The 23,119-nt window shown below is 33.7% G+C and overlaps 2 protein-coding genes across 2 annotated transcripts; both read right to left on the bottom strand.

The window, feature by feature from the left end:
- Positions 1-10,348: 10,348 nt before the first annotated feature.
- Positions 10,349-13,026, bottom strand: LOC127266230 (uncharacterized). Its single transcript, XM_051296403.1, has 4 exons — positions 12,520-13,026; positions 11,105-11,503; positions 10,748-11,005; positions 10,349-10,678 (listed from the first exon to the last, which is right to left on the bottom strand). The coding sequence occupies exons 1-4, from the start codon at positions 12,917-12,919 to the stop codon at positions 10,566-10,568; spliced, it is 1,170 nt and encodes a 389-aa protein (XP_051152360.1). The 5' UTR covers positions 12,920-13,026; the 3' UTR covers positions 10,349-10,565.
- A 5,491-nt stretch (positions 13,027-18,517) lies between these two features.
- LOC127266212 (lipid phosphate phosphatase gamma) lies at positions 18,518-20,961 on the bottom strand. The gene is made up of 2 exons (XM_051296370.1): positions 20,125-20,961; positions 18,518-18,830 (listed from the first exon to the last, which is right to left on the bottom strand). The coding sequence occupies exon 1, from the start codon at positions 20,824-20,826 to the stop codon at positions 20,152-20,154; it is 675 nt and encodes a 224-aa protein (XP_051152327.1). The 5' UTR covers positions 20,827-20,961; the 3' UTR covers positions 18,518-18,830; positions 20,125-20,151.
- Between the last annotated feature and the right edge of the window lie 2,158 nt (positions 20,962-23,119).

Raw genomic sequence — 23,119 nt, 5'->3', positions numbered from 1 at the left:
AAATGCAGGGAGGGATCCGCTTGCAGCGGATCCAAAATCTAGGCTATTGAAAGCGGTAAATAAAGTAGTAAGATGAGATGAGCAGAAGCGAGCGAAGCGAGGGCGGAATGTGAAGTGTCAGCGGTAACCAGAGGATTGGGACATGAACGAGCGGGGACCAGATGAACGGGACATGGATGAGTAGCGGTTACCGAGTGAACGGGATATGGATGAGTAGCGGTTACGGAGTGAACGGGACATAAGCGAGCGGCACATTATATATATATATGTATATGTATATAGATGAGCGACAGAGAGTGAAGGAGAGGTGTTGTGTCTGACTTGTGCGTTACTAAATAGATAGATTTTCCTGGATGTAATGAGCGAGCGATGCAAGTGTGTTATCGGGAGTATATGTATAGTACGGAAATGGTTAGAAGGGGATGGTGTAATTATATAAATTGAAATATAAAGAATTCATAACACTGGAATTTTGACCTTAAGGGATTTACAACAAGACTTCAATGACACCCAAAATTGAGACATTATAAGAAAGAAACTCTACTGTCACTAGGAATCTCCGCGACCTAATAAACCATCGCCTATGCCCCAATAATTATCCCAACTTCTGTCTCATTAGTGGCTTTACCATTCTGTTACTCTCTTTAATCAAAATTGAATTCAGAACAGTAGTTAAGCAGGTCAACAAGGCTCCCGCGTACTTAACTACATTGAACTACCTTGAGACCGCTTCTGACGCATAACAAGGCTTATATAAGCAATTCTTCTCATGCTTTAAACCAGTGAAGTGAAATTCTTTAAATTCAAACTTTATATAAGTATGTAAAAAGTTTTGAAGAAATGATGATGAAGAACTGAATGATATTTCATTATTTACTACGAAAGCTGGAAATACTGAATCTACAAAGCTGTAAAAGAAAGTGGTAAAGACTTGGCCAAGGGAGGAGGGAAACCCCTACTCCCTTGGCCATTCATGTGGAGAACTCTCTTACAGGGTTGGAGCTCTCGGAGACAGGAACACGACTGGAATGCACAAAGTAATTGCTAAGAGTATATAAAATCGAAGTATCGATCCCCATACATAAAGATATCTGGCCCTATTTATAGCAGGTGAAACGGGATGGTTGCAATCAGTTGCTGGGCGGTTCCAACCGCTGGGCAGTTACTGGTAGTTATTCTGTTGAAGCAGTTGCTGGCCATAACTCCCAGGGCGCTCGCTTTGATTGCATTGAATTTCAAGGGCTTAGATATTCCTCGCTTGCCGGAGAGCTGGATGGCATCAGCGCAGCTAGGCTCCCTTGTGCTGGCTGGAAATGGAATAGATGTACCGCTGCAGTTGGAACACTTAGTTGGAATCTGGTGATAATTTGCAGCGGTGGGCATCTAGGCTATCACTTGCAAGCAGGAGAGGCTGTCGCTTGCGGGCGGTGAAAGCTACCGCTTGCCTCTCATGCCTTAGTCTTTTCAGGAGATTTCTGGGCGCTTGCGAGCGGAGGTGGCTACCGCTTGTGGCGCATGCCTTAGCTTTTCTAGTACCAAACTACCGCTTAAACGGGCAAAAATCGTTAATAATCTCAACAACGAAATCTGGATCATGCCAAGCGACATAGATCAATAATGTATGCCATTTACAAGTTATTATGATGGTTTTTATACAGAAATTTGAGTAATACACAGTTTTGTCAAGTTAAGAATATGCTCATATTTAGAGTCATCACAGTAAAATAAAAAATAAAAACAATTACACAACCCAACCAAATTTTACACAATCACTTGGATATCCTTTAAATTATTAAAATTTTAATGACATATACCATATAATGTAAAATTCTACAATTACAATATTCTTTTTAATGATTCAATTACAATATTTTCTTACGATCAATTGTATTTAATTAACTTTTTGTTTAATTTTATTCGTAAAATGACAACAATACAAACAAGGGGATATCAAAGGATTTCAATTCAACTAATCGAACATTGAAATGATATGTACGTTTAATTTACAAACCGACGCCTTGGCATATGCAATAAAGCAAGCAAGGTCAGCACCTGTTGTGGTGCAAATATTGAGATAATTATATACGCCCCTACAGGTGATCCATACTCATTTTTTTATCCGAATATGAAATTTGTATTGGGGAGATAAAAAACCCCAAACCATTCCATCAACAATGAATCTCAAGTCATCTAGTTTGATTAATGATTGTTCGTAGTCTATCTCAAACATTGTTTCAAAACATAATATAGAATACGTATAGTTATCATATAAAAAAATTAAACACAAAACACATGATATAGTTACCTATTTCAATTCAACCTATCTATGTGGTTATCCAATTCGATCTCACCCGATCTATATTTTAGATGTGAGCTTCAAAATTGTTATACAAAATATATCATATTCAAATAACTATTCATCATACCTTCAATGTGTAATTAAACTAATGCAGCATATTGTTATTATATATGCTAACATATTGACTAGTTAGTGACATCATAATTAAATAAATTTGGTTGATAATTACTATCCTATGTTTCATAATTTTTATTGGTTCTTCTTCAACATATAATGTAGTTGTTTAATATAATTAATATTTTAATTTAAAATTATTAAAATTAAGAATTTTATTTACTAAACTACAGTTATTTAATTTTAATGATAAGATTAACAATTAGATTTATCGTACAACCTATAATTATTCATCATGGTGTTCAACATTATACCAACAGTCCTTTTTTATATGTGTTGATGAAATAATTCAATAAATAAATATGTTGAAATAATTTAATTAGATTAATTTGTATATATGTATTTCAACTACAAATAAATATCTTGTCACAAAAGATCTATTTCATCATCATAACCTACAAGCTTTGGATATTTTCTTACGATATCCTTTGCGACTCATACTTCTCTCCGCTTGCACGGTTTAGAAGTAACCTTTGAAGTGAAATTGCAGCTGAGTCAGTGGCTTCCATCGTCTTAGTAGGCAAGACAAAGTCTTCATTGTCTTCTTCCTTCTTTGCTCGCACTCCTCTTCTTTTTCAATTCTTTGCATTTATGGGAGTAGTTTGACACCCCGGCCCATAAGCTCTGCAAAGCCGGACGTGTCGAAATTCTAGATTGGCCCCATAGGTCAACACGAGTTTTTTCAGCGCGCTTCTATTCTCACTCACGCGCACCCTGTAAGACTTCTAGGGGGTCACCGGGGTCACCCATCCTCAAATTAAATTACTTTAGAGCAAGCACGCTTAACTCTAAAGTTCTTTCAATAGGGGTTCCAAAATTGAATATGCACATTATTGATATGAGTAGTCTATTCAATCCATTCAACCTATATTCAACCTCGGATGGCCTAACACCGGCTCATCTATGGGAGTTGGCCTAGCACCGGCCCAACTCCGGGGGTATTATAGTAGTCGAGCCTTTCTTTCTTTTCTTGCCCTTTCCTCATCATCTCTATCCTCAAACAGTGTGGATTGATCTAATTTAGCACTTGAGGAGTTAGAGTTGTTGGTGTCATCTCTTTTGGTGTCTGGTGGTGGTAAATTATTGGTTGTTCTTCGCTTGCCCCCAGAGTTGTTTTACCCTTGGTGCTTGGAGACACATGCAAGATGGACAAATTTTGTACTACTGCCTCAACCCTAGTGGTTTCATCGACAGGTTCAGTAGAGTTGATGGCAGCGTAGACCTCTGTTTCAGCTCTCGTTTTTTCTCTGGTCAAGCAGCAGTTAGTTCATCCACCCCCTGTTGATTTTAAGGAAGTGAGTTCATCGCCGGTTAGACTGGATTGATGAATTTTTGGACTGGTTGGTCATCATCTAGTTCGTTGGACTATTCCGATGGAGATACCCTCTCTAGCTGGGCAGCAGGCTCCTTGATCAAAACCCCCTTCCCTAGGCAGGATAGCGGGATAATATCTAAATTATTTTCTACTTCTTGGGCTTTACCATTGCCCTTCTCCTTTCTTGCCGGCTTTTTGGCTGGGCTTTTCATGTTAGTAACATTTTCCTTCAACTTTGATTTCTTTGTGTCCAGCTCAGGAGCAAGGTCCTCCACCAGCTCATTCTTATTTTCCTTCTTAGCCCCAATAGCATTCTTCTTCTCTTTCTCACCTCCAACCTTATCACTCCTGGTCGGTCCCTTTCCACTATCCTTCTTTAGAGGCTCCTCTATCCCGTGAGCAAGGAACTGAGTAATGTCCCACTCAGTCTCCGGGGTTTCATCGGAAATCGTCTCTTCAGAATCGGCGCCAGAGGCGGCTTCCTCCGCACTTGAGGAGCGGACCAACTCCTTTCATACCACATTGAGTTTCTTCTTAGAGAGATGGACCGTAGAAGTTACCATCTGCTCCTCTTCTTAGGGATTGGACCAAATCTCTTCTTCAACCACTATTTGTGGAAAACAACGGGTTGCATCAGAATCATAGTCAAAGCAGCAGCTAAAGTAGGCAAATCAACTCTGGTCTCCTTACATAACTCCATGATAAGGGTCCAAAAAGACCCAACATATTATCAAAAGTTGCATGGGAGCATATTTCAAGGCAAATGAAATGGCCCAAATCCACATCTGGCTTTTCCTCAAGGATGGAGTAGAGCGCCACCATGAAGTTTGGGCAAATGGATGAAGTGTGTGATGTGATCATAATCTTGTTGAGCGACCACTTCACCTATTTTTTCTTGTCATAATCCACCGAGCTAAATTCATTTTATCATAGCCTAGGGTGGTGGCAACTGCATTATATAGTGAATGTAGCTCCATGGAATTGTAGTTCTTCGACCATTCCAATTTCTCCTCCATAGCTTCCCTTTAGTGACGGTAGGGCCATCCAATGAGTTGGTTGATCTTATCTGTTAAGGTATCAACCCACTTTTCTCTGACATAGACGTTCTTTGGGTGGTCTGCCTCAGCCAGATTGGCATAAAATTTTCACACCAACGAAACCGACATCGGCTCCGCTGGGTTTACAATCATCTTGAAAAGGCCACTCTTCTCAATCCACTCATTGGTGAGTCTTGTATATTGTCCGAAACGAAGCCTCAATCGTACATGATCTCTATAGTTTCAGCTGCATCTTGAGCTATCTTCCTATCGACTTTTTCAATTTTGATGGCATTTATTCTCGAATTATTGTGCTTTCAGCTCTTCCAAATTCACTTTCCAACTCATTCCCCAAAACTCCTTCAATCTTGTATAGCTTAACCCCAAGTCGTCCACAGGAACTGTTGGTCGGTCTGATCTATGTATTCGAATCTGAGTTAGTCTTTTGAAATTTGGGTATCTCCTTCTTGAAATCGGTGATCTTCAATCTTCTTAACTCCTCCCAATTCTCAGTCTCTACAAGCACTTTCCTCCTTAAATAATATGCTTTTGGATGTGGTGGTTCAACTAACTCTCTATCAGATTAATCTTCACAGCCTTCCTTCCATCCGTAGATAATATTTTATTCACTTTCTTCTCAATTTTTTTATAAACTTTCTCAAAATCCATCATCACGTTGTCCTTCACTAATTTTCTTTTTGAATCTATGGTTGAGACTTAACTTAGCATAGGGATTTTCTCTGACAACTTAAAAAAAAAAAAATTGAGTATAACCAAAACAAACTCAAACCTGCAATCGCAGTACAAATTTGACTAGAGATTAAGAAAAGAAGATAAGTTATTCAATATCCAGCTAATTTGACCTCTAGTTCTTCATCCCACAACTAAGCGAACAAAGTTCCAAAGAGCTTTGTTGTGAAGAAATGCAAACAAATGAAATCTCATTTTTAAACCATAGATTTTGTAAAATCTAACCACATAAAGCTATGAAATAACTTGCATTATCTAAATTTAGCAAATAAAAGACTTACATTCATATAAAATTAAGATTCAAAAAAAAATTTCAAACTTCTATGAATACTTGATTTTTGCAGTGAAAATTTTTAATTCCTATGTTAATATGTGTGAAATCATGTGCATCAAGACAAAATATTATGAATTATACCATGGGTACCCTTGACTGTACCTTAATTTATCCTAAAATCGAGCAAAAGGGCTTTGATTTTTCAATTTGGAGGGTCTAAGAAATGGCGGTTACGAGGCTTCTCTGAGAAATTATTTTTTAGGGTAAAATGGTGAAATGATTGAGTGGGGAGTATATATAGGCAGTCCAGGTGTGTGGTTGTGAACGGTGCACATTTGGCAGCAAGACTCCTATCTAAATCTAAAGAACTAAATAAAGTATGAACGGTAAAGCCATCAATTGTAAGCGGTGGTTCTAACTATAAAAATTGTTATTCTATCTATTTTATTTATAAAAAAAATAAATTATACTATGAAAATGATAAAATTTAACTAGACAGAATTGAAGAAAGTAGTAAATTATGGAGCGGATATAAGATTAGACAATTATGAGTCTAGGTTTCACTTTGATTATGGAGCAAGCGACGGAATATCAATCAGATTTATACTTGCTTCGGCCTGTTTCAAAGCATGTCCTTCAATATAAAGTATCGGCCTTGCTCCATTGACCAGGAAGGTGTCATTTTCATCAAAAGAATTTACATCATACTTGTTTCGGCTTGTTTCAAAGCATGTCCTTCAATATTAAGTATCAGCCTTGCTCCGTTGACCAGGAATGTGTCATTTTCATCTAAAGAATTTACATCATTGATTCTTATCGCTTTTCAGAACTTTGTCTGACTATATAACCACCTTGACTTCAATTTTCATAAGAACAAGTGGAGTCTAGAATCATCCAGAAGAATCTTGGATCCATCATTAAACTCTTTCTTCTTCAAATTTTTGTCATTATAAAAATTTTGTCCTTTCTTGTATGCTTTTACATTCCCATACGGAAGTTAATGGAACTTAGTTAAATCTAGTAGACGGGCGGCGCATTTATCCTGGGATGACAATAGATCAAAATTCAAAAACTTGATGGCCCAATAAATGCGATGTTTGAGTTGTAGCTATAGATTGCAGGCTTTTTCATAAACTAGTTTGCATGGGGACATCCTTATTAGCATCTTGAAAGTTGTTTTGTATGCCTAGAGAGCATCATCAAGCTTGTCAGCCCAATTGTTGCGACTTTTGTTGACTGTGGTCTGAAAAATGTGCTTGATTTTTCTATTAGAAACCTCCACTTGACCATTTGCTTGTGGATGATAGAGGTAGTCAGATGCTGGTGAATACTATATTGTTAGAGATAGGTTTGCAGTGTCTTATTTACAAAATGGGTGCCATTATCACTGATTAAGGTGAACTCTAAACCTTGGAAATAATGTGTGCTTCAGAATATAAGTCACTGGTCAGACGTCATTAGTACGGAGCACTTTCGCTTCAACCCACTTACTCACATAATTTATAACAACTAAAATATAAATTTTTCCATACAAATACAGAAACATACTCAGACAGTTTATTCCTAGGGCTAGAAATAGGCCAGGTGGCCTACCAGGGGCCTACAGTCTGGCCTGCATAAAGTCTGGCTTGATTTGGCCTATTTATTCAAATAATTCAATATAGGCCTATTTAATTAATTAGAATAGGATTAGGCTTTACAAAATATTTTTACGCCTACCAGACGGGCCTATTTATATATATTTTTAATTTAATATATAAAATTATTATATATTTACATTTTTTATAAAAAAATAATAATTTAGTGATAATAACCATATATAAAATTGATTAATTGTAATTATAATTATATATATAATAAGTAATTGCATTCATATTTTTTTACTAATATTAAATTTTAAAAATAAAAAAGTAATTATTATATAGGCTTTTAAATAGACTTGTAGGCTACACACGCTTAAAAATAGATCAGGCTCATGCTGTATAATTTTTTTATTACAGCTAATAGGCCACGTTCATGCCTTAGTTTTTCAAAATATGTCTGGCTTGTTTAGCCAAAGTCAAGCCTGGTCTACCCTATTTCCATCCCTGTAATTATTCCTCATATATCAAATATGTCAACAATCAGAACTCTGTTCTGAGTCATCTCACTTTTTTTCACGATAGACTTTAATCTCTTACACTCATCGTAAGCTTCGCAAAGGCATCAGCATCTCTCTGTAAGGTTGGCGAATAAAAACCAGAATGCAAAACTTTGGTTGTTGTTCGTTGACCAGCAAAATGTCTTCCTACATGAAAACAATGACACTCATCCAAGATCAATGGAGCTTCAGCAACGCAAGGTCGAAGCTGGGATCTATGGATCTCCAATTGGGAAATCATATCCAAGCTGAAAACTGTCTAGTAATTAGATAAAATTGTAAAAAAATATCTCATATGTATACCCTATTATCAATTTTGTGATGCATTTATCTCGCTGACAAAATATATCATATATATTTGAAAAAATCGTTATTTCTTTCCTTTGGCCGCGCGTGGTGTGATCGCTATTTATAAAGTTGGTTAGTCGGCGAACCACGACTCTTTTGTCTATGCAATTTTTCTTGATGTTTCAACAATAGGTCTATGATTGACTAATATTATTTATAATAAAATTAGAATTAATGAAATTTTTATATCATAGCTAAAATTAATAAATTTTTATTATATTAAGACTAAGGGTGTGTTTCTCCAAAGGTTTGACCCCATTTTACCGTGCATAAAAAAATGGGCGCCAAACCACCCTTATGCCACCCTATACCGACAGGAGCTACATTCGCCAATTCGACAATTTTATCTATTTTTTTAAAAAAAAATTAATTTATAAAAACATATGGCACAGCTGTGCAGGTACCTACCAAAGCAATTATATAATAATTAAAATAATTATAATTTAATAAAATATATACAATATATATATATTATTTTATATAGATAATAATTTTTTTTATAATACAAATAAATAAAAATATAAAAATATATATAAATATAATATAAATTTATATACAAATCATACCACTCATTCTAAAATTCAAATTCAATCCAAACCCAAATCAAATTTCTCCAAACTAAGCTACAGAACTATAGTAATTGTTTTCTAAAATAAAATACTTGGACAAGATGTTTTTTTTAGTCTTAACCAAATTTTAAAATAATAATAATTTGATATTTGATTTAAAGTTTGATAAAAATAAATAAATAAATATTTGATTCATTATTTTTTAAAATATATATCCAAATAAAAATATTTCAAAATAAAATTATACTAACAGAAACCTGATATTTTTCCTATTTTTTAAAAAATAAAAATAAAAATCTAAATGCAGTTGAAGAAGTTGATTTACAGCCAACATGGATTGATTCTCAGACTTGATCATATTTACTTTTTCTTCCTCTTACTACAAACCCTAATCGAATCCTCTGTAGCATGATCGCTCCTGCAAGAGCAATCGGACCTCAGAAACAGGAAATTCCACTTCCTCAATGCTTTCTGGTGCTGGAATGAAGAGTTTCTGCAGGACATGGCCTGGTCACTTGACCGACATAGTCGCCGTTGGCGGGAGCTGGATTTGGTGGCCCTCACCTGGCCGATACAAGTGACTGTTGGAGAAGACGGTTCCTGAGCGGTTTCCGAAATGGTTGCGCGCCGGATACTGAACATTGGACGCGAATGCGATGCTCTTCTTCGTCCGCTGCTTCTGCTCCTCGATAGCTTCATCAATGCTAGGGGGAAATCCTCGACCTTGCTCGGACTCGTTAATGGCAGAGGTAAGGCTATCATTTTTACTGCTTCTATAAAAAACATACACATGGATTTACATATATATAGTATTTACTGCACATGTTTTAGCACTGGGGAATTGTAGGGAAGGAAATTCTCGTGATTGTGATGGCGTGGGATTGAAGGTCGGTACACTTTTTCCTGATTAAGATATTATTTTATGGCATAATTCCTGGCTTTAATGTTTAGGTTTCCAATATCTGGTTTATAGATAATTACTGAAAATATCTCCCCAGACCTTACAAATAATTACTGATGCTAAATTGAATTGTCATACTATATAAATTGCACTTGAAGTTGTTACGACTAAATTAACTTGTTATTCAGTGGAACGATTAATTTATCATCTCTGAAACAAAAATTTGAAGTATTCGATGGTGTTCATTCACCATAATTGAAAACATTTTAATTTTGTGCATGCTTTCTTATATTTTGGATTGTCATAAGATGAAAATAAATCTTAAACTTTGATTGGAAAAAATGTATACTTTCAATATATACAGCCTTCTTTTCCATTTGTCAACTTTTTAAAAATGTCACAAATTGGCTGCCTAGGTTGCAATAGAATAATCTGTATCACTCACTCTATGGTTGTTACTCCAAGAACATGTTGACTTTTGAGCTATTAAATTAGTTTCACGAAGATTATTTGCTGATTGTTGACAATCATTTGGTCAGCATGATCCAAATAATCTTAGGCTCCCCCGTAGCATATATTAAACTAATATATACAGATAATCAATTAACTTATGGTCTGTATGTAAAACTCAAAGTATCAGTGATCCGCTTGATGTTCAACCTCTGCATCAAGAGTAAACTTACTTCATACTTACAATTCAAGATTCATAGATGTAAATCAGTTCCTTTGCACTTGTTGAACAAGAACATTGTTGTGGATCACACCCCCATTGCTCGCTTCATCCCAACCGTTACTTTTGTAGGTTCATCCCTTGTTGCCCTTTCGGCCTCATCGCTTCCTCTCACATCTTCCTTGTTCTCGTTTTCTTCATCTGAAATTTCATATGATAGATTAGAAACTATTGACTAAAATTTATGAATAGCTAATGAGTGTTACATGCCTGAGGTGACACTAGCTAATGAGAATTCACTGAGACGTTTGACGCAATTCTTGAGCGACTCAAGCTCTGATTCTTTCTCATGGAGTCTTGAAGTTGCCTGATGCAACTCTGTCTCCAGTTCAGCTATTTGGCTTTCCTGTTGCTCGATGAGCACGTGGCACAATTTGTTATCCAGTTCCGTAGGCAATACTCCTTTGTTGTATTGGTACAAATTTGAGCCCGAGTAGTCCTCCTGCTGTGGTTTTTTCGTCAAGCCTTCTACCTGGACGAAAAAATTACAAAATGTTATTCTATATAAGCTCCCAAACTGTACCTCTCCCCTAGTAATGACACAACATTAGTTGTCAAGGCTAAAACTTGCCTCAACAGCATTAGCTCTTCCTTCCGAATCAAAGCCATCTTGAGTACACCATGGGAGCTTTTGTATTTCCGATTCAAGCTCTGCTTCCAACCAATCCATTTCCGGTAACTTAGGCTGCTGGTCTTCTGTTACACCACTGCTGCCACATTCGCCGACTTCAACATAGGGACCGAATGATGGCACTGTACATTTATTTATGGAGCTTTTTGCATCTGCTCCAGCTTCATATTCAGTATCTTTATTACATAAGCTTCTCCTTCTTGAAATCTCAGCCTTTAGCTCTTGTACAACCTTTCCGGTCTCCTCCATCGCCGAGTTCAATCTACTAATTTCAGCTTTTCCAGCCGACATCATGTACATTAGTCCGAGCCCAACTCCCCAACCAAAAGAATTATCTGAGAAGCAGAGAAGAACTCAAGTTTGGATTAGCCAATCTGCTTAAGCCCAAAGCTATACAAACAAAGCCTCAAAAACATATAGAGACTATTTGAGTGAACTGTCAATCATATATGGCAATCTTCTTTAGTTGCTACTAGGGATGAGATTGTATTATGTGCAAGTAGCAGGATAATCGAACTTGAATAACAAGTTCTAAGTTTGAATTATATCCAAGAGCATCTGTAAACTTTAAGATCGATCTTGTTTCAAACTCAAGTTCAAGCCTCTTTCTTTAGTTCCTTTCGAGCCTTTCGCTTTATTGATCTATCTTGACATTAACCTGAGTTAGAGCTTCACAATGATACACTTAACCTCAAGTTTTCTAGACGAACATCAAGTTGGGCTCAAGTTGCTCGACTTCTTCCTCACCTACTCTTAACAACAAGAAAATGATTACCACACACACCATCACAATTCCTAGACATTTAAAAATATCACTACCCCACATATAACAACCAAACAAAGTGAAGACGTGTTCTTGAGGTAGCATTTACCACTAACTCATAACCATCACTGTGGCCCCAACTAATCATGATTTCCAACCACAGAGACTGAAGTATGACTTTTGGAAGTTGATAATTATCTACTGCAAGATCTCAAAGGAAGTTTCTTTAACCCAAAGATAGCTATTTACAAAAGGTGCAAGAAAGCCAACATAATGTAGGGTCCTTCCCTATTCAATCTCAAAATAAACTACACAGTGTGTTTCGCAGTATTCAATCTAAAGAAAAATATTCTTTGCCCCTAAAAAACACAATCAAATCACCTATCTCTCATAGCAATCTACAACATATTTTCTAATAGAAAACTTTTAATCCAACTAACTTCAAAACATCCAAAAACACACAGCCCACTACCCCAATGCTTGGCCCCCATTGTCACCTCCAAAAAGCACACTAATCTCAATTAAAAGTAACCATCATTCCACTCGAAACCTTGTTTAAAATATATTCCATTATATAATCTCTCTCACCTTTTGAAGCACAAGATTCACATTTCCCAGATGCAATCTTAGCAGTTCTTCTCTTCTTCAAACAAACAGAGACTTTCTTCCCAGGGGCAGAGACTGTCTGATCCGCCCCTGAAGTAGAATGTTTCTCACCAACAATTCTTTGTCCCCTCTTAACCCCTTTGTATCCACTCCAAACTTTCTTCTTCAAGCCCTTATTCCCTGTTTGGGGACTGGAGAATCTGAAGATCTTCCCATCTTCTTCACCTGTAACCTGTTTCTTGTCTGAATCCTCTGGCTGAGGTTGATGAGGAGATTGAACTTCTTTTTCATTGGGCTTTTCAACTTCATTAGTGTGCATCAATTTCTTTGCCAGAATTCCTGATCCTGCTGCTGCTGCAGCTGCTACAATAATTTGCCACATTGGGACCCTTTACTGATTCAAAACCAAAATCAAGAATTCGATTCAAAATTTTAACGAGATGTCTGGAAAAGGGATTTGAAGGAGCTTGTTGGAGGGGAGAGAGAGAGAGAGAGTTTGAACTTGTTGAGGCTTTTGCATTTATTCACATTGAAAGGGCTGCCATTTCTCAGCGCTGTCTCGCGACTCCGATTCCTCTGATCGGTGGTGTGGGCACGTGACTACGTCGTCACGTGCTTCCCGCTTCTTTATTTGGGATTTTTTTGTTTAAGGCCTTATTTGTTCTGTTGGGCCGTCCAGCGGAATTATATTTTAGAAACAGATCTTACTTACAAACCAATTAACAAAATTGGTTTTTTTTAATTTATTCCAGACTAATACCAATCCACAATATTTCATGAATAAAACGTGATCACATCAATTAATCAACTAACAAAACTATTTGTTACAAACAACATCTTCTTGTTGCATGTGAAACATTTACTTATCTAACTAACATTGAACTTGGTAAAATGAAATGGTTGAATAATTGAAAAATGAGATTTTTTCGGGAATGCAATTTTTTTTTTTTTTTTTTTGTATAAACTATTGTGATTTTTATCATATTTTTTTAATAAGACATTAAATCTAATAATTATTTTGAAAAAAAAAATTAAATTAAATTGTAAAAGAAGGACTCGGGAAAGTGTGATACTTTGGTGTATTTTTTTTATTTGATGGGTATGTTTCTTTAGTCAATTTTTTCAAAATTTTACTATTTAGACTATGTGTTCTCCGAAAAAAATATATTTTTTCTTCTCACAGAACATCACATCAAATATTATTTTTATACTAAACTCAAACCAATTTTTTTTCAAACTCATCAAAAGAAACACACCTAGGTTTGGTATTAAAATTTATCAAGAAGAAAAAAATATATATTTTTTTAAGATCAACTCCAATTAATCATCTCCGTTTATAATTTTTTAATCAAACTCAAGGTGAATATAAACGGAGTCGAAAACGAAATGACTTTCTACTCCGGAGTCGAAAACGAGATTACTCCATCGAAACCGAAAACGGTTGTGCAAAAAATGAGGGGGAGAAGGAGGGGATCCAACCCACCCCCAAACCCCCATTTTTAAAGTTATGTACAATGTTATCACCTTCCCTCCATTTTTTCTCGTGGAGTTTTTCTGATATTTTGTGGTAATTTATATATATATATATATATTTTAGTGTATTGTGTAATTTTATTTTTTTAAAAGATAATATATAATTTTATATTTTAAAAAGTTATATATAATTTTATTTTTAAAAAAATAATGTATAATATTAATTTTTAAAAGTGATGTATAATTTTATTTTTTCTAAAAATAATGTACAATTTTATTTTTAAAATTGATATATAATGTTACTTTTGAAAAGTGATATAATTTTATGTTTTTAAAAAAATAATGTGTAATTTTATTTTTTAAAAGTGATATAGTATAATTTTATTTTTTTGAAAGTGGTATGTAATTTTATTTTTTTAATGTAACGTGTAATTTTATTTTGTAAAATTTATGTATAATTTTTTATTTTAAAAATAATTATTTTATATATTTTTCACAAAGTTATATAATATGTATGTATAATTATTATAAAATATAATTATTATAAAATATACATGTATATTTAAATTTAAATTTATTTAAACTTGAAAAAATGTATATGTTATAAAATTAGGTAGCAAAAATATATATGTGTATTTAAATTTAAATTTATTTAAACTTGAAAAAATATATATGTTATAAAATTAGGTTGCAAATAAAATTAAAATACAAAAGCATTGCATAAGATGAAAATTACATAAAATATTATACTGATAGAATTCAAATTATATAAAACAAATTGCATGAAAAAAAAAAACATATTACATTGATAAAATACAAATTACACAAAATATTAAAATACACTAATTTAATAAGGAGGAATACAGCATTTCCATCTCCACCAATATCACTGAAATATTAAGAAAACCTTATTCGAAGAAGACTGTGGATTTGATTTCTAAAATTTCATTGTTCTTTTATGAAAAATTTCATCTTTCTTGAACCGGTAATAAGCACGTTAAGTAAAATTTTTCCTCGTATATCATTCTCTTAAATACTAATTTTTCTAGTTCCAGTTGCAAAAATTCTTGTCCGTGCAAAGTCAATTTTTGTAGTATTTCCATAACCATTGAATTTTGCTCTTTAACTTTACTAACATGAGCATCTTCTTTATCTTTATTTTTCTTCTATTGTGGGACGCTCGTATGAAGACCCACCAACATTATAATTTAAATTTAATCCACTGTCATCATCGTCTAAGTTAATAGAAAATGATAAATTTTCAGAGATTCAAAAACAGTGTTATCCGACGATGATGATACATAAGTGGAATTATTTTTTCGACATATTTTATATGGGTTTCTAGCTCCGTTGTGATTATTAAATTTTTCAAATCTTTTTAACAAATTTCAAACATAATCAAATTTAAAACTTTTTTTAAACTTGCATCTTTCTTCGTTACTATCTCATTTGTTTGATTTTAATCAGAAATAATACTTATCTTTTTTACTATATTTATATATATATATATATTAATAATAAATTTAAGAAAATACTTATAATATCCATCTCTAAAGCTTGGATTTTAAGGTTTTTATTTTCTTGATATAAACAAGTAACTTTCGGATAGCTTTTTTCATGTCTTGGATCCGATTTTGTATAGATCTTGCACTACGTATCTCCTAATCAAGATTTTTAGTTTGGTTGTATGCATCAGTGATTCGATTCCAAAATTGATCCCTGGACTGCTGTCTTTCGGTAATTGGATCTTGCGAGATATCTAAATAATGTTGGCATAACAACACATCTTTCATCATAACTATAACCATCATCTCGAATGGACATTTTGAGGAAGAGTTTTAATAAACTTTTGTTATATTAGAATGAGAAGTAAGTTGTTTTGGTGCAATAATTCAAATAGTGGAAAGATATATTTATAGACAAATTTTAGATAGATGTCAAATCTTATCCATTGAAAAACTTAATCTCAAACGTTCATTTAAATTTCACAACACCCTAACCATTGGATCAAAACATTTTTTTTGACCAATCTCAATTACTTATATTATATTTGACTATATATATATCATAAAAATCTACTTATCTATATTAAAGTAATCCGAACCGTTCATTTGGATTTCATTTGCATTTCCTCATTTGGATGAATATCTATATTATCCAAATAATTATTATATATTATAAATTATAAAAATCTACTTATCCATGTCATAGCAATCAAGATCGTTCATTTGGATTTCATCTTCATTTCTTCCGTTGGATGGATATCTATATTATCCAAATAAATATTATATACTATAAATTATAAAAATCTACTTATCTATATCAAAAGCAATTTGTACCGTTCGTTTGGACTTCATTTTCACTTCATCTTATATTATCCAAAAAATTATCATATAATTATATTTTATCTAAAATTTTCATTCTATAAATTATTGGGGATTCAACTAAGTTTATTCATCAAACATAATTTCACTTATCAAAACAATATTATTTCTTCAGCATGAGTAATTCTTAATCGTCAGATGATGAAAAAGTGAGTATAATTTTCATGAAGTCCTTTCAAGAGGATGAAACAACAATCTCCATACTGATGCAAAATAATGTTTACCTAGAACAGTTACTCAATCCCTCTCAATCAACCCATCGAGGCTTTATCTCAGGTCATCGAGTAATTAATTGTGATCGTGAAAGTTCATATCGTAATTTATATAATGATTATTTTTCAAATAATCCTTTATATAATGAACAAATGTTACGTCAACAATTTCGAATGTCTCAAAGTTTGTTTATTCGTATTGTTGATGCGGTTAAAAATCATGATCCGTATTTTCAACAACGAAGAGATGATCTTGGTAGACTTGGCTTATCAACCTTACAAAAGATAATTGTTGTTTTTCGAGTGTTAGCATATAGTGTACCTATTCAACTGATGAGTACATTAATATTGGTGATTCAACAACAATTGAAAGTATTAAAAGATTTTGTCGTGCCGTCATTGAAATTTTTTCAACTGATCCTAATGCTAATGATATTGCAAGGTTGCTTCATCTTGGAGAACCTCGTGGTTTTCCAGGTATGTTGGACAGTTTAAATTGTATGCATTGGAAATGGAAAAATTGTCCTACAGCTTTCGCAGGTTCGTAGTGGATTACGGACTATTATTCTCGAAGTTGTGGCTGATTATAACCTTTGGATTTGGCATGCATATTTTGGTATGTCAGGTGCCAATAATGATATTAATATTTTAGAATCCTCGCACCTGTTTTCAAATCTTGCTCTAGGTATTGCTCCTTATGCATATTATACCCTTCAAGGCAAATAATACAATATGGGGTATTATCTAACTAATGGTATTTATCTTAAGTAGGCTACTTTTATGCAACTATTCGTGATCCACGTGGTCCAAAAAAACTCTTTGCACATAAACAAAAGTTTTGTACAAAAGATGTTGAACGTGCTTTTGAAGTTCTACAATTACGTGACATATAATTGCTGAAGCTATTCGATTTTGGCAAAAAATATATTTTGCATGATATTATCACTGCTTGCATTATAATGCACAATATGATAATAGAAGATGAACGAGATCTCAGTGCATTTATCGGAGAAATTTTAGAAGCACCATCCCCATCAGTGGAAATGACAACCGATGAATCCATAATAATATTATATTATCTTTGTTTAATTATCATATCATATTTGTCTTGATAGCATTTAATTATTTATTTCAAATTATTTATTTGTAATAATTATTAATTATAAATATTAATTTTCATATATGTAATATTTAAATAAAATATAAATTATATGTGTATGAATTATAAAGTAAAAATAACTAAAGCTATGATGTAATTTATAAATATAAAAATTTATATAAAATAATATAAAAGAAGAATATTTAGAAAATATACTTTTTAAAGTAAAATTTGAAGTAACAAAAAAAAATAGAGTGAAGGATTGAAGATGCCGAAGAACCATATAATTCAAATAGTAAAATTTTAGAGTTTGGTAAAAAAAGAAATACACAATTTCTTGTTACTACTATTAGATATATCTAATTTTTCAATTTTCCTAAGAAAAAAGAAAGCATAAACAAATTTTGAGAAAAGATTTGACTAACAGCCTAACGTGCGTGCCCTAAATACTTTGTTAACGGGATATACATAGGTTAATGTGTATCTATATTATACTCCCTCTCCAAAGGTGATTGTCATTTTGTTATAAATTGATAAATTTACCTTTAATTGTATGAAAGAAATAAAAAGTAATAAATAAATGAAAGGTAAAAATATAAAATTTGTATTTAAAAAAGAAAATAGGACAATAATTAGACATCCCAAAATAGGAAAATAGGACATTAGTTTGTGGACGGAGGGAGCTTTCTTTTATAATATGTATATAAAAAAAAATTAATGTCTCAAAAATACTCAAAATGAACAAACCTATTCATATATAGGTATACATATAAAAGACATGCTAAAGAATGCAAACAATATACCATCCACTCTATTGCAATTAGGCTCTATTTATGTTTTTAACTTTGTTCTTATTAAATAATATTTAATGTAATATAATCAATGATATAATACTTTGGATATACTGAGAGTATGCATGTATGAAGATCCACAGTTACAGTTACCATTCACAACAATGCCAACTGTGTCCGAATCTAAGAAGGCAAAAAAAAAAATAAAAGAAAGGGCAAACCGTGTCTAAATCAAATATAATTGCCTCCAAATAATTATGTGCTATATTATCCATCTTGAAGTTTAGCTCTAAGAGATCCAAACAAGAACCTCTTGTTAGCTTTGCTGCTAATCCTGACAAGAAACAATCAGGGAAGAATATCAAAATTAACACATTAAGACCATGTTTACCACATGGGATTTAAAATTTCAATCTTCATATGCTAATCACAAGATAAAGATTCGATAATCATATGCAGTAAAAATGGCGTAAGAGATTATGGTAAGTAGGAGCAGAAGCTAGGCATTACTTTCCGCTAACAGATGCCTATCGACGAATATGTTCTCTTCTTCGATGTAATCTCTTATTCAGATTGGTGAAAAATAACAGATAAGTTTATAACTAATGTACATTTGTTTCTTTTGCCTTCAAACCCCAAATTTCTACTATTTGAACTCTGCTTTTTTCGCACAAAACATCTCATCATACATTATTTAAATACCAAACTCAAACCAAATTTTCTGCATTATACTACCGTTAGAACTTGGAATACAACCATCCTAGATTATAACAACACTCCGAAACCTTCAGCATTGCTTGTATCTATCGTATTCAAACTAGAAAAATTATGGGAATAACATAACTTCACTGCCAATGGCATTCCTTGCATTCTAACGATTTCAAGGCCAACCAATACGACAATGATCATATAAGTCATCAAAATAATGAAACTAAGTTGTGTTCTTTCGTGGGTTTTACTCAGATTCTTTTTTCCTAAAAAAATATCACATCAAACAATTAAATTTTTTTTATATTATACTATAAATTAAATTTACATTCAAAAATCACATCAATCTCTATTTATATCACATCAAACAACTATTCAAATTCAACTTTTTACTATTCAAAAATCCAAACCCAAAAACTAAAACCTACAAACAAACACACCCTAAGATGCCTAATTTCCATGGACACTACTTTCTGCAGAAAACTAATGCTCACTTCTCAGTATGTTCACCAGTAAGACAAGTAGCCACGAACGGATATTAGTTCCCTTAACATGTATTGTTCTAGACAACATTTTCGGCATGGACTCACTTTGAGATAATAGGATTATCAGAAAGCTTTAATACACAGTCATTCCATATATTTACAACACCATAACACAATTCGGAAGACAAAGCCATTACTTAACTAAGAAAAATTTTCGAAATGCAAATAGCCATTGCTTGATGTTAAATCTACCAGAATCCCAATTCAGAAATGATCTTCAGGCAATTAACAAGAGAAACAAATTGCAAATTCAACCAGTTTGCTTGTCAATGTCAATACTATGTTCCATAGACCTAAAATCAGGATAATCAAAGAGGTAGATAGCAAAGATTCGATGCTTGGAAACCTCAGAATGCTAGAGAATTGAGTATATACCTAGGGATCAAGTGATCGATCCATCCATTAATCAGATCGCTTGTAGGATACATGTTTTCTTGCTGCTCTGGCGTTCTCGTACTCGAATTTCAACACATTGGGGATATGTGATGTGTCTTTCAAATAGAAGAATCTCCCAAATGCACTCTCCTCAATCGCCGGAAAATGGCACCGGACAGATTTGTTCACCACCCAAAACCACGCGCCGCCTAGGGCTGCCCCGAGCGCCGCACCGGCGAATACCTGGGCGACGGTATGGTACCCCAAATAAACCCTAGAATACATAGTCAAAACCGTCGATGGCCAAACCAAAAGGAACACAATCCCCATCTGAGTCCGAAATAGGGAACCGATTCTATAGTGAGTGAGGAGCGTCAGGTAAACCGCAAAGAAGAACATGTACTGAGCGTGGCTCGAAGGCCAGCCGTGCGAATCGCACATTTCGAGTAGGGCACAGGTCTCGGGGCGGGCTTGCTGTACGGACGTCTTGATGACTTCGTTCACGAATTGAGAGATCAATAGACCGATCGCGAAGAAGAGGCCTTGCAGCTCGCGGCGGAAGATGCAGTGGGAGACGAAGCCGCCGAGGCTGATGAAGACTGGAATAAGAGAAATCCAGGCGAGGAAATGGCCGAGCTGATCCCCGCGCTGGTATCGGACGTGAGTAAGGGTTACGGCCTTCAGCGGGCTGGGATTCGCCATGAATGAAGACTTCCGATCTCGGTTGTGCGTTCGACGGCACGGCGCGGCGGAGAAGGAAGGACGTGAGATCAGTTCATAAGATTTGTGTGAGATAGGTGAGCTGAGCGTTTAAGTATGATGATATTTCCATTCGGCTAATTATAATGCTCCATCCGTCCGTCCCGGGTCACATACCTTTCGAGATTATTATATTTGTTCCGTCCCGTAATTTGATTTTTATATTATTTTAATATTTTTATATTTAAATAATTTATTTTAAAAATATTATTTTATTAGTATTACAAAGAGACTAATAAATATATTTTTATTTTTTTATTTAAATTATATTTTAATATAATAATTAATATTAAAAAATACAAAACAATTTTGTAATATAAATAAATAAAAAAATATATTTATTTATAATTAATTTAAAATTAATTTTATAAAAAATAAAAATTTTAAATATAAATAAAAATATTTATTTATTAAAAATAAAAATAAAAATAAAAGGATTTTGAATGAATCCATGTGTAATATTGTTATAAATTTAATTAAATTAATTTATATTTATTAAGTATGTTTAGATAAATATATATACTAAAAATTAAAAGAAAGTATCTTTATGGAGACAAAGAAAAAATCATTTGTGATTGAACAAAGAAAATATAATTTTATTTTAATACTAAATAATACTCCCTCCGTCCAACTAGAAAGTATACATATTTCTATTTTGGACGTCCAATTACAAAGTAAATATTTTATTAAATACCTTACTTATTAAATATTTTATATTTGTAATAATGATATGTGTTTGTTCATAATTATAGCGTGTGCTGGTATAACATTCCGGCCCGCAAGCCGCACATATCGGGATCGGGATTGCATACTGGCTCCATAAGTCAACACAAGTCCTTCCAGTGCGTTTCTATTCTCACTTACCCGCACCCTAGGAGACTACTCTAGAGTTCTTTCAGTAGAGTTCCCGAAAAAAAATATGCATATTATTGACATGAGTAGTCTATTCAATCCATTTAACCTATATTCAACCTCGAATGGTCTGACACCAGCTCATCCACTAGAATTGGCCTAGCATCGGCCCAACTCCGGGAACATTACACACTAACATTACCATATGTTGTTTGCTAGAAAACTGTGTGCTATTCAGCACTGTAGCTACCGCCGAAATTATAACATATCATTTATTTAAAATTAATTTCACTTACCTTAAAAAAAAAGACCAAATGAAGAAGATTTTGGGAAGAACACCTTCAAGAAAAAAGAAGAAGATGGTTGAGGTGGCTCCGGCGACTAGCTGAAAAGAGAGAAGTTACTTGTTGTCAATCTCTCTTTATTCTCTCAATGTTTAAAATAAGGTAAAATTGCTTATAACTCCCCTGTGGTTTCGAAATTCAGCGTAAAATCTCCCCGTACTTTAAAAATTGCACGGTACCCCCTTATACTTTAAAAAAACGTTGCATGAAACCCCACCACCATGAAACTTTCCTCATGTGATAAGAAGATAATTTTCTATCTATATGTTTTGCATGACATGGGGGTTTTATGTAATATTTTTTAAAGTATAAGTGAGCGTCATGCAATTTTTTAAAGTAAAATGGGGATTTATGCTGAGTTTCGAAACCACAAAGTGGTTTCATGTAACACTTTTTAAAGTATAAGGGGACGTCATGCAATTTTTAAAGTAGAGGGAAAATTTACGTTGAGTTTCGAAACCACAAGGGAGTTATGGTCAATTTTGCCTTAAAATAATAAACATGGGTTTTATTTCATTTTTGGGCTCAAAATGGCTCAAACACTTATAATTATAATTTATTTACATTTTTTTTACACCAAAAGACCATAATAAATTAAGCCTCAAAATAAATTTTATCTGACTCCGGCTCGGACTCCAACAAGTTCCGAAGAACTTCCGATAATTATTTTTATGGGATGTTACAGGAATTTATTCCATTCCTTCCGACTCCGAGTCAGATAAGCTCCCTCCACTAGAACGTTCGTCAACCAACTTGACCAAAGAACTCTGTAATGCATCAAAGTTCACGTGTACCCGGAAACCAGTTTACCATCTCTCGAACGTGGCCAAGGGACTGGGATCAAAGTGTAAAAGGAATGTGGAAGAAGTTCTACTCAACGAACATTAGATCGCAAATCTTCCACATTAGCTTTCTCCATGGTATAACATGGATCAAAAGGAGACTGTAGATCAAAACCGAGAAGAGGGACACCATATGTCAACCCCAGCTATTGAGCACAAACTTGAGGTTGATATACTTCACCAACCAACATATTGTAA

The sequence above is a fragment of the Andrographis paniculata genome, unplaced genomic scaffold (genome assembly GCF_009805555.1).
Source record: "Andrographis paniculata isolate CXL003 unplaced genomic scaffold, ASM980555v1 Contig75END, whole genome shotgun sequence".
Lineage (NCBI taxonomy): Eukaryota > Viridiplantae > Streptophyta > Magnoliopsida > Lamiales > Acanthaceae > Andrographis > Andrographis paniculata.
This window is presented reverse-complemented; position numbering and strand designations above follow the sequence as displayed.

Coding starts and splice junctions, on each gene's coding strand:
- LOC127266230 (XM_051296403.1), bottom strand. CDS start 12,919: ATGTGGCAAATTATTGTAGCAGCTGCAGCAGCAGCAGGATCAGGAATT. Junction 11,504..12,519: donor TGAATCTTGTGCTTCAAAAG/GTGAGAGAGATT, acceptor TCTGCTTCTCAG/ATAATTCTTTTGGTTGGGGA. Junction 11,006..11,104: donor AGCTAATGCTGTTGAGGCAA/GTTTTAGCCTTG, acceptor TCGTCCAGGTAG/AAGGCTTGACGAAAAAACCA.
- LOC127266212 (XM_051296370.1), bottom strand. CDS start 20,826: ATGGCGAATCCCAGCCCGCTGAAGGCCGTAACCCTTACTCACGTCCGA.